The following is a 15064-nucleotide window of genomic DNA, read 5'->3' on the forward strand; positions in this document are numbered from 1 at the left end:
GCCTGACACAAGCCATGATATTTCCAATCGCCTCATATGCATGTGAGAGCTGGACAATCAATAAGGAGACCGAAAAAGAGTTGATGCTTTTGAGATGTCGTGCTGGTGAAGAATGCTGAAAGTACCATGGACTGCTAAAAGAACTAACAGATACGTCCTGGAGGAAGTGCACCCGAAATGCTCCTTGGAAGCGAGAATGGCCAGACTTCGTCTCACCTATTCTGGTCATGTGGTCAGAAGGGACCATTCCCTGGAGAAGGATGTCATGGTTGGTAGAGTGGAGGGTCAACGAAAGAGGGGGAGGCCTTCAACGAGATGGACTGACACAGTGGCTGTGATGATGAGCTCAAGTATAGGAGGGATCATGGAGCTGGCGCGGGATCGGGCAGTGTTTGTTCTGCTGTGCATTGGGTCGCTATGAGTCGGAAACAACTAGACGGCACTTAACAACAACATGCAGCAGGGAGTGTACCTAATAGCATCTACAGGGATGGCAGACAATGGTTCTACAAGTGTATCTGTATGTTCTGTAAGAATTCCCGGGGGTATAGTAGAGCTGACAAGGGACAAAGTGTAGTCACTTCTTGATCACAGCCTGCCACCCAGAGGGAGCGAGTAGTTGAAACTGTGGGCTCAAGACCACAGTCACAGGGGACATCAAGCTCAATTGGCATTAACACACTACACAAAACTTTGTTCCACCTCCTACTTTGGCAAGTAGCAACTGGGATCTTAAAAGCTTGCAAGCAGCCATCTAGGTACAACAATGGGTCTCTCCCTGTCCAGAGCAAAGAAGAAAGAAGAATGAAGCAAAACAGGTGTTAGACCTACGCATCAAAAACTACAAATTACTGAAAGAAATTAAAGACGACCTAAATAAATACGTTATTTTACTATGTTCATAGATACCAAACCAAACTCCCTGCTGTCGAGCTGGATCCAACTCATAGCAACCCCTCCTTGGATTTCCAAGGTATTATCACTACGGAAGAAGATTGCCCAACCTTCCTTCCAAGGAGTGGCTGGTGGGTTTGAACCGCCAGCCTTCTGGTTAGCAGTTAAATGCCTTAGGCACTACGCCACCAGAGCTCCTTGTTCATAGATAAGAAGACTTAATATTTTTAGACATCAATTCTCTCCAAGTTGATTAATTGATTCAACTGAATTCCAATCAAATTCCTTGCAGGTTTTCTTTCTTTTTTTTTTTTGGTAGGTAAGTAATAAGTAGATTCTAAAATTCACTTAAATATACAAAGAATCTATGGTAACCAAAAAAATTTTTAAAAAGAATAGCAAAGTCAGAGCAGTAACACTACCTGATTTCAAAATTCATTATAGAGGTACAATAACACCAACAGAGTCTGGTATCTTTTAGAGATAATACTGAAGTATTTACAAATGAAATCATTTGATGTCAGGGATCTGATCCAAAATAATTCAGGGCATTGTTTTATTTCTGTCTCAATGATGTCCTTTAACACTGCTTGTAAGATAGGTCTACTTACTGCTGTTGAGTTGATCTGGACTCATAGTGACTCTGTAGGACACCGCAGAATTGCTCCCATAGGGTTTCCAAGGCTATAAATCTTTACAGAAGCAGATTGTCACATTTTTCTCCTATGGAGCAATCGGTGGGTTCAACCACTAAACTTTTGGTTAGCACCTAAATGCTTTAATCACTGTGACACCAGAGCTCCTTAGTATAGGTGTACTGGTGATGAATTCTTCTGGCTTTTTTTGTCTGAACACGTCTTTATTTCACCATTATTTTGAAAAATATTTTTGCCAGTATAGAATTGTAACTGACAGTTTTTTTCTTTCACTACCTCAGACTTCCTTCTCCTGGAGGAAGTGCAGCCAGAATGCTCCTTGGAAGCAAGAATGGCCAGACTTCGTCTCACCTATTTTGGTCATGTTGTAAGAAGGGACCATTCCCTGGAGAAGGATGTCATGCTTGGTAGGGTGGAGGGTTGACGAAAAAGGGGGAGGCCTTCAACGAGATGGATTGATATGGTGGCTGCGATGATGGGATCAAGTATAGCAGGGATTGTGGGCTGGCGCGGGATCGGGCAGTGTTTCGTTCTGCTGTGCATGGGGTCGCTATGAGTCGGAAACGACTCGACGGCACTTAACAACAACAACAACAACCTTAGACTTCTCCACTGTCTTCTGGCTTGCATTGTTTTTGATAAGTAATTTGATGGAATGATTGTTACCTCTGTTCCTCTGTATATAACGTGAATGTTTTTTCTGGGTCCTTTTAAGATTTTCTCTTTATGACTGGTTTTGAGTGGTATGGTTATGATGTGGCAGGGTACAGCTGTTTTTACATTTCTTATGCTTGGGATTTTGAGTTTCTTTGATCTCTGGGTTTATATTTTGATTAGTTATTAAAGTTTCAGTCATTATTTCTTTAAAGATTTTTTTCTGTTCCACCCTCTCTCCTGTCCTTCAGAAACTCCAGTTATCCACATATTAGACTGCTTGAAGAATTGTTCCATATCACACTGATGTGCTTTTCTTTTGTCTGGTTCTTTTATCTCTGTTTTTCATTTTAGAGACTTTCTATTATTCAAAGTTCATTAATCTCTTCTTCTGTAATTTCTAATTTGTTTTTGATTCCATCCAGTGTATTCTTCATCTTGGACATTATAGTTTTCATCTCTTAAAGTGTGATCCATGTTTTTTTAAAAATATATATATATATGTATCATCCCAGGGTGGCACTAACAGTGGCTACGCTCAACTACTTACTAACTGAGATGTTGGTGGCCCAGACCCACAGGCACCTCACAAGACAGGCCTGGTGATCTGCTTCCAAAAGGTCACAGCCCTGAAAACCCTATGAAACAATTCTACTCTGCACACAAAGTCTGCCATGAGTTGGAATCAACTTGGTGGCAACTTAACAACAACAAAAGCAACAAGAACATGTCTCTATTTAACTGTTTGGACATATGGAATACAGTAATAATCATAAAGTCCTTCTCTGCTAATTCTAACATCTGTGTCAGTTCTGGGTCAGTCTCAACTGATTATTCTCTTTATGGGTCCTATTTTCCTGTTTCTTTGTATACCTCATAATCTTTGTTTGGATGCCAGATATTGTGAATTTCACTTTACTGGGTACTGAATGTTTTTGTATTCCTGTTTATCTTCTTGAGCTTTGTTCTGGTATGTAGCTAAGTTACATGAACACAGTTTGATCCTTTGGGTCTTGCTTTTCTGATTTATTAGGTGGGTCCAGGGCAATGCTAAGTCTGCAGCTTATTAATCTCTACTACAGAGGCAAGCTGTTCCTCATTCCTCTATCTAATGCCCCATGAATTATGAGTTTTTTCAAGCTGGCTACTGGAAATAGGCACTATTCCTGACTCTGTAAGTGCTGGGCACTGTACCCTTTAATCCTTTTGAATAGTATTCTTTCTAGCCTTGGGTAGTTTTGTCATGCAAATGTGATCAGTTCTCTGTTGAATACTTGAAGAAAAACCACTGCAGAGCTCCAGGCTCTCTTTCTGTGTAGCAATTTCCTCTCTGGTATTCTATTTTATGAATTTTATTTGCCTTGGTCTCCCAAGATTAAAACTTCTGTCTCCTTCAACACAGGGAGCCTATGGGCTCTTTCTCAGATTGCCCTCCTATATCAGAATATGTAAACTCTCTCGAGGCAGCTGGGGCAATCATAGCATTCATCTCATTGTCTTCCCATCTCCAGAGATCACCAGCCTTTCATTGTCTGTTGTCTGGTGTCTTGAAAGCTGTGGTTTCAGGTATTTTGTTTGTTTGGTTTTCTTTTGTTGTTTTATGCAGGATGGGAAAATACCAGCCCTCTTAATCCAATATGGCCAGACTCAGCAATCCTCACAATACTCTTTTTGATACTCAAAATACTCCAATATTGGCCAAGGGAAGACTATTCAAGTTAGCTCCTTAGTCTTTTTAACCAACTCCAGTGAGCTTGTATAATATGTCAGGAAAAATATTACATATTATCATGAATATTCCCTGTCTTTAACCCAGAATTAGCTCTTTTTCCAAAGTGTCTGGTTCTTTTTAAATAAAAATTTCTAAAGATCACAATCTCAGATCACTACACATGGTAAATCATTATTTCTAGGCCTTTTCAATAGGCAGAGCTAGCTTTTGCCTTTTTAAGAAAATACATCATGAGCTCACAGTGATATTTCTAGTTCAAGTTTAATTTCTTTTGCTGTTAAAATATATCCCACAAAGTATAATTAATCAAATTATCGAATCTTAAAGTGCTTTAAAAATGACTAAGGAGCTCTGGTAGCACAGTGCCTAAGGCATCTGACTACTAACCAGAAGGTTTGTGGTTCAAACTAACCAGCCACTCCACGGAAGCAAGACTGGGCAACCTACTTCTGTAAAGACTTACCACCTTGGAAACCCAAAGGGGGTCACACTGTGAATCACAATCGAATCAATGGCAGTGGGTTTTTTTTTTAATAATTACTCTGTGATTTAGTATGACATACATGATTCCAAAAAAACTCCACTGCCACTGAGTTGATTCTCACTCATAGCGACCCTACAGGACAGAGTACAATTGCCCCCATAGGATTTCCAAGGCTATTTTATTCTAGTATTTATAAAAGGAGACTGCTCATCTTTCTTCCACAGAGTGGTTTGACCTGCCTGCCTTTTGGTTAGCCAGTGAATGCTTTAACCTCTGTGCCACCAGAGCTCCTTCACATATGATTACTTAGGTTAACTTCTTTCATCTTTTATTTTTACAGATTTCTCTCCTCACTATGATTTAGGTGTTTTGTTTTTTTTTTTAATTAATTTAAAACATTTACATGATTCTATAATCAAATTTGGGAGCTCTGGTAGCACAGTGCCTAAGGCATTTGACTGCTAAACCAGAAGGCTGGCAGTTCAAACCCATCAGCCACTCCTCGGAAGGAAGGTTGGGCAATCTACTTCTGTAGTGATATCGCCTCAGAAACCCAAGGAGGGGTCGCTGTGAGTTGAGTCCCACTCGACCGCACATAACAACAACAACGTAATCAATTTTAATCACTAAAATTGTTATCTATCAGTATTAAAATATGTATATCCACAGGCATTGCCCTTATCGTACATAATATGGTAAGGCAGGATTCTGTTGTTGTTGTTGTGTGCTGTCAGATGCTTCTGACTCATAGTGACCCTATATAACAAAGCAGAACTGCCCCACAGGGCTTCCTAGGCTGTAATGTTCATGGGAACAGATTGCCAGTTCTTTTCATCCACAGTGTGGCTGTCAGGTTTGAACCGCTGACCTTTCAGTTAGTATGCTGAATGCTTAACTTTTCAAAAGTGTTGGAGAAAAATCTAAGTATGGAAAATAAAATACTTAAAAACCAACTTCAAAATACTTAAGAACCAACTTCAAAATTTGTTAAATAATATGAATGCAATGATAAAAATTCTAGCAGCAGTTGCTTAAACAATGGGTGAAACTAAAGGGTGAATTGACTACCATGCAGCTAGTATTCCTAGCTTAAAGAAGCACAAGCAAATTGCTAGACAATAAGAGACAAGTAGTAATTTGGACAAAGGGAAAGGCAATATACCAAAAGTAAATGACCAGCACAATAACACTAAGGAAAAGGAAGACACAACACAGAGAGGTGCACAAGAAGTACAGACAACAAAGGTAAACACTTTCACATACACAATACTGCATTGTCAGTAATAATAAGCATTAATCTACAAGTAGATATATAGGCAGCAGGCTAAATGATCAGGTATGGCTAGGCAAAAGGGAATATACCCATGACCATATGTCAGTTTGGCAGACGACATTTCTGCATACATATCTGCACGTGCTATAAGAATATCCATATATATTATAAGCTAATGGGGCAAAGTTACAATAACTTTTTAGCCACAGCCAAATACTATGAGGGAGTGAGTCTCTGGGCCCATACGTCCAGGTCCATAGTCATGGGGGACATTAAGCTCAATTGGCATAACATACTACACATAAAAACACTATTCTACATACTGCTTTGGTGAATAGTGACCGGGGTCTTAAAAACTTGAGCAGCCATCTAACAATTACTCCAAAGGACTAGTGGGCTATGGGAACCTTATCTTACCCCACCCTGAGACCAGAAGAACTAGATGGTACCCAGCTACTACTGTCAATCACTTGGAAAGGGATCAGAATAGGAGACTGTCGAGAGTGGGAGAAAAATGTGGAACAAAACTCAAAATCATAAAGACCAGGCTTACTAGTCTGACAAGAGACTGATGAAACACCCAAGACCATGGCCCCTACTTACTCACTCTTTGGGCCTGGAATTGAACTCATGCCCACAGCTTCCAGCCAAACTATAGACAGGCCTACAAAGTGAATATTTACACTAAGTACACTCTTTAAAACAATCAATTATGGAAGATCCGAAGGGCAGCATTTGCACAGGGAGATAGCTCAGAGGGCAGGAATGTACAGAAAAGGATGACAAAAAGGTAACTACAGGGAGGAAGTGGGAAGAGAGCTGTTACATTAAGGGGAACGTAATCAATGGCATGAAACAAAATGGGTATGAACTGCTGAATGAAAAATGAATTTGCTCTATAAACTTTCACCCAAATCACAATTTAAAAAAAAAAAAAAACCTCAAGCAAAAACTGGAAGAATGGGGTTGAATGGCATTGCATTTGTCAAAGATAATTTATCAAGCAGTAAGAGGCTGGCAAATATCTAAGTTAAGCAACTGCCCAAGTAAAAATGTCAAAGCATGATTGATAAACTGTGAAAATTTTTGATGCTTAATGAACTAATTGGAGTCATACACATTAAGAACTGTACTAACTAGCTTCCAAATAGAACCCATTTCATTTAATATTTAGCAGTCATAAAGGAATGGATTAATCATTTCAGAACTATGCTTTGACCATCAACTGTTCTGCAAAACAAACATAACATCTGCGTCACCAGGCATCAGCAAACAACTTTTATCAGGTGAACCTAATTGTGCATGATCCTGTGGAAAGAGTACCATCCAAATGTGCAAATCACTCAAACTCAAATTTCTGTTATACAGCAAATGACCTATATCTGCATTGTCCGATGGAAATAAAATGTTAAGCTACAAATGTAATTAAAATTTTTATAGTAGCAACATTGAAAAAAGTAAATAAATAGATGAAATTAATTTCAATGTTTTATTTATATCAAGATTATTGCTACATGTAGTCATTATTAAAAACTGAGATATTTTACATTCTTTCTTCATTCTAGGTCTTTGAAACCTGATGTCAATTTTACACTTATATCACACCTCAATTTGGACTAACCATATATTAAGTTCTCAATAGCTATGTGAGGTTAATGACTACCATATATTGTATAGCATGACTCCAACGGTTTTCAAACATTTCATGGAGAAACAGAAGCAGCATGAAACACAACCCAGAACTCTAAGACTCCACAGAACACAACGTGAATATTGTTGTTGTTGTTGTTATGTGCCGTTGAGTCGGACCTGACTCACAGCGACCCCTCCTTGGGTTTCCAAGGCAGTATCACTACAGAAGTAGGATTGCCCAACCTTCCTTCCGAGGAGTGGCTGGTGGGTTTGAACCACCAGCCTTCTGGTTAGCAGTCAAGTGCCTTAGGCACTGTGCTACCAGAGCTCCCATGTGAACATTACTAGGTGCATTACTAGGTGCATTACTAGGTGCAAAAAGGGCAAGGAGGCCACATGTTCTGACCTCCTCTAATCCCACAAGAGGAAAACAGAATCACCATCAATAGCCCAAGGCCTATTCCTGCGAGGCCAGACATGCTGCCGCCTCCCTCCAGCCCTTTCTCCAACCGTTCCACCTCTCTCCTGGGTTCGATAATTCGCTGCAGTGGCCACACAGAGCTCACAGATTATGGGGTTTATTAGGGAAGCACCACAGGCTACAGTTCAAGTTCAGGAAAAATGCTCAGTCTCTTTCCCAGCCCACCATCCCTCAGCTAACAGTCTCTCACAGTCTTTCTCCCAGCAGTGCGTGTCCCTCGGTGTCTCACTCAGCAATGCATGTCTCTTTTCCAGCAGCACGTGTCTCAGGAGCGCATGTCTCTTTCAGCAGCACATCTTCCTCAGCCAGCAATCAGAGAGAGAGTTCTGCCTCTATAGGAGGCCTCCTTTTGAGCTTGGCATAATGACCAAACCAACCAATCATAACAACAGAATTCTAAGCCACCTGAGAGTGAGCCTCTCATAACATTGCATTATGCCACGCCCAACAAAAATAACCCAGGTGGAAACATTTACAATCAGGAGCTCTTCAGTTGCTCATTCCACCAGAGTTTACAATGACTTATGAGTAGAAAAGCCATACTAAATAATTTACTACACTGCACTAGGGTAGGTGATTTCAAAGATTCCTTCTAATGACAGAGGCCACTATTCTTTATGCTAGCAGTATTTCCTCTGAAACTGCTGCGGCCACTTAGGAGGATTTCAGATAAAGAGCTAGTAAATGCAATGAACTGATCATCTTTCTTTTTCAATGTTTTTATGTATGTATGTCTTGCCCAAGATCATACAGGTACTTAAAGACATTCATAATTATAGTGCAGTTTACCAGAAAACAAGGAGCTCTGGTAGCATAGTGCCTAAGGCACTTGACTGCTAACCAGAAGGCTGGCGGTTCAAACCCACCAGCCACTCCTCGGAAGGAAGGTTGGGCAATCCTACTTCCGTAGTGATACTGCCTCAGAAACCCAAGGAGGGGTCGCTATGAGTCGGGGCATACTCGACGGCATATAACAACAACAACATACCAGAAAACAATAAAATGGTAATCTAGACCTTAAGAGTTTGCTTGAGAGGATTAAAGTTATTCATAAAGTGCTTAGAAAAGTGTGGCACATAGCTAACACTCAACAATTAACCATTATCATCCTTACTTCATAATAACTAGTGTATTTGCCACTATTCTAAAACTGTGTAGCTCTCTAATTAACAACAAAAGAATTAAAATATATATTTCACTGCTTTTTCCAGAAGTCAGTAAAATTTTCATGCTAGTGATAGACTACTCAACACAATAATCCATGTTATATATTAAGACTTAAGAGACTAAAAAGACCAGAATCAGGCCTTTCTATCCCCTTCTCAGAAATAGCAACCTACAATGACAAAATGATCAAAAAACATATTCACCTTTGTTAAAATTAAGAGACATGTATACCTTAACCATATCAATGACAGTGGAAAGCAGATGGAAGAATGGTATATGAGTTAGAATGCAGAAAAATCAAACCTAAGTGGCTATGGTGAGACACATTAAGAAGCAAACTCACTAACACTGCAGAGACCTGGAAAGGCTCAAAGATTACAGATTCAAGGCATAACAGAAGGCTGGGGTGAGGCAGCGGACTGAAAACAAGAGCATGGTTTAAAAAAAAGAAAATTATGAGGACCCATCTACAAAGTCCAGCATCTGAATTACAGGACATGAGCGGTGGGGGAGAACTTCTAAATTAATTAACAGAGGAAAAGTTCCAAGAACTGAGCCCCCAGACTAAAAGTGAAAGTACCCCTTCCTAAAGCCCAGTATAGTGAATGAAAATTAAAAAAGAAAAAAAAAAAAAAAGCACATCATCATAAAATTTCAGAACTAGGAATAAAGATCCTCAAAGCCTTCAGAAAGATTCCTGATAACCTGTAGATCAGAAGCTAGAATGCAGGAAAACAATAGCTTCAAAATTCAAGTATGAATGGAGAATAATGACATTTTCAGCTAAGCAATGTCTCAAAAAATGTCTCCCACATACTATTTCTCAGAAAATACTGAAGAATATTCTTGAGCAAAAGGATTAAACAGAAAATGAGGAAAACACAGGATTAGGGGATCACCACATGAAACAAGAAAATTCTGTAAAGGGGAGTCCTAGGACAACAGCCCACAGGACAACTAATACAGATTTGAGCAAGAGAAGTGTAAATGCAGGATGAGGTCTCCAGAAAAAAAAAGTCAAAATAATAATGGTTGTGTCCCTTATAAGCTGCATACTACCTGACCTTAACAACCAAGTTACTTAATGGGAAAAATTAGTTGTCCACTTTATCAACTTGTACAGTCCAAAGATAATTTCTAACACCAACATCAAGCAAGCCTCTATTCTTCATCATCAATGAACTCTTTAGCAGCACTATACTACCTACTCAGAAGAGCCCTGGTGGTACAGTGGTTAAGCACTCAGCTGCTAACTGAAAAGTCAGTGGTTCTAACCCACTAGCTGTCCCAGCCACTCCTCGGAAAGAAGGTTGGGCAATCTACCTCCGTAGTGATACTGCCTCAGAAACCCAAGGAGGGCTCGCAATGAGTCGGGTCTGACTCGATGGCACAAAACAACAACAAGAACAGCTATTCCACAGGAGAAAGATGAAGCAATTTGCGTCCATAAAGATTTAAAGCTTTGGAAACCCTATATGGCAGTTCTACTCTGTCCAATAGGGTCTCTGTGAGTCAAAATCAACTCAATGGCAATGAATTTGATTTGGGTACATTACCTAAAACAAAACAAAACAGAACAAAAAAAACCCACCAAACCCACTGCCATCAACACTGGGTTTCTGAGGTGGTAAATCTTTATGCACGTAGATTGCCCTGTCTTCCTTCCATGGAGTAGCAGGTGGGTTTGAATCATCAACCTTCCGATTAACAGTCAAATGCCTTAGGCACTGTGCAGTGAATTCCGTAGTCTGTTAATTCACAATTTTTTAACAGTAAATCTAACGTATTCATCTTCCTATACATGCAAAATTTCAAGTATTGACTCAATCAGGGTAAAATCAAGTAGTAAACTGTTTCATCAACTTAGTGTTCTGTCAATGCCAACGGTACAGAAGTCATATATACAGTGCTGCCTACGTAACAAACATATTAAGCGCTGTTGTTGTTATGTGCCGTCAAGTCAGACCTGACTCATAGCGACCCCTCCTTGGGTTTCCGAGGGGGTATCCTGGCTGGTGAGTTTGAACCGCCAGCCTTCAGGTTAACAGTCAAGTACCTTAGGCACTATGCTACCAGAGCTCCTTAGATTAAGGGCTAGTTTGATTTAAAAAAAAAAAAAAAAAACTGAAAGATTCAGTTATCCTTTGTATACTTAGCAATATCAACTCCCATTTAAAATAAACAAACAAACATGTTGCCATCAAATTGATTCTGACCCACAGTGACCCTACAGGACATAGCCGAACTGTCCCACAGGGTCTCCAAGACTGTTATCTTTACAGAAGCAGACTGCCACATCTTTCTCCTGTGAAGTGGCTAGTGGATTTGAACAGCTGACCCTTTGCTATCTCTCTTTTCCAGATACATGACAAAGCAATTGTAGAAGAGAAACAGTGTCGAAATCAATCTGTAATTTACTGATATTTATCTAGCTCAAAAATTGGCATGAAACATGAACTGGGTAGTTACACCTTGACAGTTGGAAGCCTGATTAGTTTTACCATTCTCCCGATATAAGATGGCATAATGAAAGTGAAAACCTTAAGATTTTAAATAGAGTAATATTCCAGAAACTTATCACTGGAAATTGTCCGTTAAAGCCCTAGCACAACTTCAGATCTCATACAATGAAGATGGCAGAATTTCAACTATAAATGTTTTTAGTCAGATGTATAAGGTCATCCTCACTATTTATTTATATATATACATAATATTTTATTGAAGTTTAGGTGAAAGTTTACAAAGCAAATTAGTTTCTCATTCAACAAATTATACACAGCTTGTTTAATGACTCTGTTGCAATCCCCTCAAATTGTCAGCACTTTCATCACTTCCACCCTAGGTTCCCAGTTTTCATTCACCCAGTTTTCCTGCCCCTTTCCACCTTCCAAATTTTACTCTTGGGAAACATTCTCTTGGTCTCGTAGAGTTGAATGTTCTAAGGAGCACGTTCCTCAAAGGTGTTTACTGTTCACTTTATAGGCCTATGGGTAAGGCATTTGGCTGAAAACCAAAAGGTCAGCAGTTCAAACCCACCAGCTGCTCTGCAGGTGGAAGATGAGGCAATCTACTGTGTAAAGATTTACAGCCCTGGAAACTCTATGGGGGTTACTATGAGTTGGAATTGACTCAATGGCAATGGGTGTTGTTTGATTGTAAAGTGGTCTCCAACCACCTCATATATGACGTACAATATCACCTGCCTTCACTAAAGTAAATGAATATGAAAAGTTTACTTAATTTGTATAAATTTTGCAATGAAGTTTAATTACATGAAATCAGCAGTCATCAAGAATATACAGACGAACACTGTGTCAATGGCAGTGTCATTACTACATCTTTAAATGGCTTTAAGCCAGACATGACCTCGAGGCTGACTATAAATATTGTTACATGACTTCTGAAAGTAAAAGGACAGGAAATTTACCCCACAAAAAGAAGTTGATGTAAAAGCTCATTCAAAGAAAAGGTTCCACTCCTTTGGAAAAGAAAGATGTTATAACTGATTGTTCTGTCACTATGAAACATACTGAATGAAAAAGAGGTAACAAGAAGAAGCCAACAGAAATGCATCCTTCTATAAATAAGCAGTTACTTTCAAAGATCAAAAAGCAGAATGTCAAGAATTCATAATTTATTCAATATGTTATTCAATATTTACAATATTACAAACTCTCCTTGCCAATTAAAATAATAATAATAATAATAATAAAGTGTTTGATTCAAATATCTACAGCCCTAACAAAATAAACACTAATGTAATGTGCTCTGGGACTGCAACTAACTGGATTTTCTAGCACATTATTCTCAGAAAAAGACTGAGTGTTGAGAATCTCCCATACAGCTGCAAAGAATTTATGACCAATTACCTTATTTCTCAAGTATGAGGCATTGCTAACTTGCTCATGTGCCTTTATGGAACTTTTATAATGTGGGGTTAAATAGTCCTTCCAGTCCCAAAATCCTCTCCATAGCAAAAAATCTTTGCTTACGCCCTCTGTCTTTAAATTTCTTTGCCAAAAGTGATGAACCATTTGTCTTAAGCATTTCTGGATGAGGGTAAGATGAGAAAACATTCCACGTATTTCTGTAGATGTCCTTGGACTAAAAAAATTATCAAAAATCAATGTCTCACATGTCCTTATGAGTAATACACAATTACTTAGAGGGAGAATGACACTGTCTGAGATTTTTCTTTAAAACACTACATAAGAAAGAAATGTAAATATACACAGACATGAAGCAAGCATGGCAAAATGTTGACAACTGCTGAATTCAAAGGATGGGCTATGGAGTTCATTATCTTTTTTTTTAATCTATTTTTTTCATAGGACTCTGATGGCATAGTGCCTAAGGCATATGACTGCTAACCAGAAGGCTGTTGGTTCAAAGCCACCAGCCACTCCTCGGAAGGAAGGTCGGGCAATCAATCTACTTCGTAGAATTACCACCTCAGAAACCCCAGGAGAGGTCACTGTGAGTAGGATCCAACTCAAAGGAAGTGAGTTTGGTTTTTGGTTATTCTTTTCATAGAAAAGCAATGTTTTATTATTCATTCAAGAATTCATTAACAGACATGCATATAAAACCTTAAGGAAGTTGCAACTTTAGAAGAAGTTTAAGACCAAAAAGAAATAGGAGAAAATGTGAAATGGTGCTTTCATTGGGATACTGGGAACCTGTCACTACCCAGTTCTTTCATTTTACTTTCCAGTACCTCTACCACCACCACCATCCCTGGCCCAAAGTGCTGATTTTATAGTGAAAAATGCATATTTAATACACTTTGTTTTAAGAAAATAGTAATAAAGTTGGTTTCAGGTTTAAAATGGAATATTAAGTTCTTAAAAGGTAAAGGACTCACCTGCTCTTCTCTTTTCTGCTTGCGTAACTGAAGTCCTTCTTCCTCCCTTCTTCTACGCATCTCATCGGGATTCAGGGACTTGTTCTTGTAACTTTTCAGGCGAAAGTTCTCTTTTCCTGGGGTAGTCATGATTTCTAAAAGGATAATGGAGGGATTATAAACATATGAGCATAACTGTAAAGAGCTCTATTATTCTAAAATGCTCAACATTTTTAAAATATACATGCTGAGATTCCAACTCCACAGGGACTCTAGGAATGGCTATTTTTAATGACTTTACTGAGCTGTAATTCACATATAATTCACTCATTTAAAGTGTGCAATTCAATGGTTAGTATACTCACAGACATGTACACATTCTGTTTCAGGATACTTTCATCTCCTCTAAAAGAAACCTCACACCTTTTAACCATCACCTCATACTTCCACACCCACTCAGCCCTCGCCACCACTAATCTAGTTTCTGTCTCTATAGATTTGCCTATTCTGGTTATGTCACAGAATTATAAAAATATAAAATTATAAAATTTGTGCCTGGCTTCTTTCACTTAGTTTAGTGTTTTCTTATCATGTTTCATCTATATTATAGCAAGTGTCACTATTTCATTCCTTTTTATGATAAAATAATATTCCATTGTATGTATATACTGTATTTTGTTTATTCATTCATTAGGTTATGGACATTTGGGTTGTTTCCACTTTGGATTATTATGAACAATGCTGCCATAAACATTCATGAACAAGCTTTTGGGTGGACATTTGTTTCTATTTCTGTTGGGTATATATTTAGGAGTGGAACTGCTGGGTCATACGGGAACTTTATGTTTAATCCCATCAGGAATTGCTATTGTTTTCCAAAGTGGCTGTACTACTTTACCATTCCCATCAGCAGTGTATGACAGCTGCAATTTCTCCACATCCTCACCAACACTTGGTATTTGTCTGACTTTTAATTTAGTCATCTTAGTGGGTGTGAAGTGGTTATCTCAGTGTAGCTTTGATATAGAGTTCCCTAATGACTAATGAAGGAGCTCTGGTAGCACAGTGCCTAAGGCACTTGACTGCTAACCAGAAGGCTGGCGGTTCAAACCCACCAGCCACTCCTCGGAAGGAAGGTTGGGCAATCCTACTTCCGTAGTGATAACTGCGGAAACCCAAGGAGGGGTCGCTATGAGTCAGGGCCGACTCGATGGCAAATAACAACAACAATGACTAATGAAGTTGAGT

At 39.0% G+C, this 15064-nt stretch overlaps 1 protein-coding gene across 1 annotated transcript in view; it reads right to left on the reverse strand.

Annotated features, from left to right (window-relative positions):
- Positions 1–13975, reverse strand: part of KPNA1 (karyopherin subunit alpha 1) — a 74119-nt gene extending 60144 nt beyond the window's left edge. The window contains exon 1 of the mRNA XM_007943909.2: positions 13838–13975. Coding sequence (XP_007942100.1) covers positions 13838–13966 — 129 coding nt within the window. The 5' untranslated portion in view covers positions 13967–13975. The remainder of the gene's footprint in view (positions 1–13837) is intronic.
- Positions 13976–15064: the final 1089 nt, after the last annotated feature.

The sequence above is a fragment of the Orycteropus afer genome, unplaced genomic scaffold (assembly GCF_000298275.1).
Source record: "Orycteropus afer afer isolate SDZICR_OR568_19922 unplaced genomic scaffold, OryAfe1.0 scaffold00114, whole genome shotgun sequence".
Taxonomy (NCBI): domain Eukaryota; kingdom Metazoa; phylum Chordata; class Mammalia; order Tubulidentata; family Orycteropodidae; genus Orycteropus; species Orycteropus afer.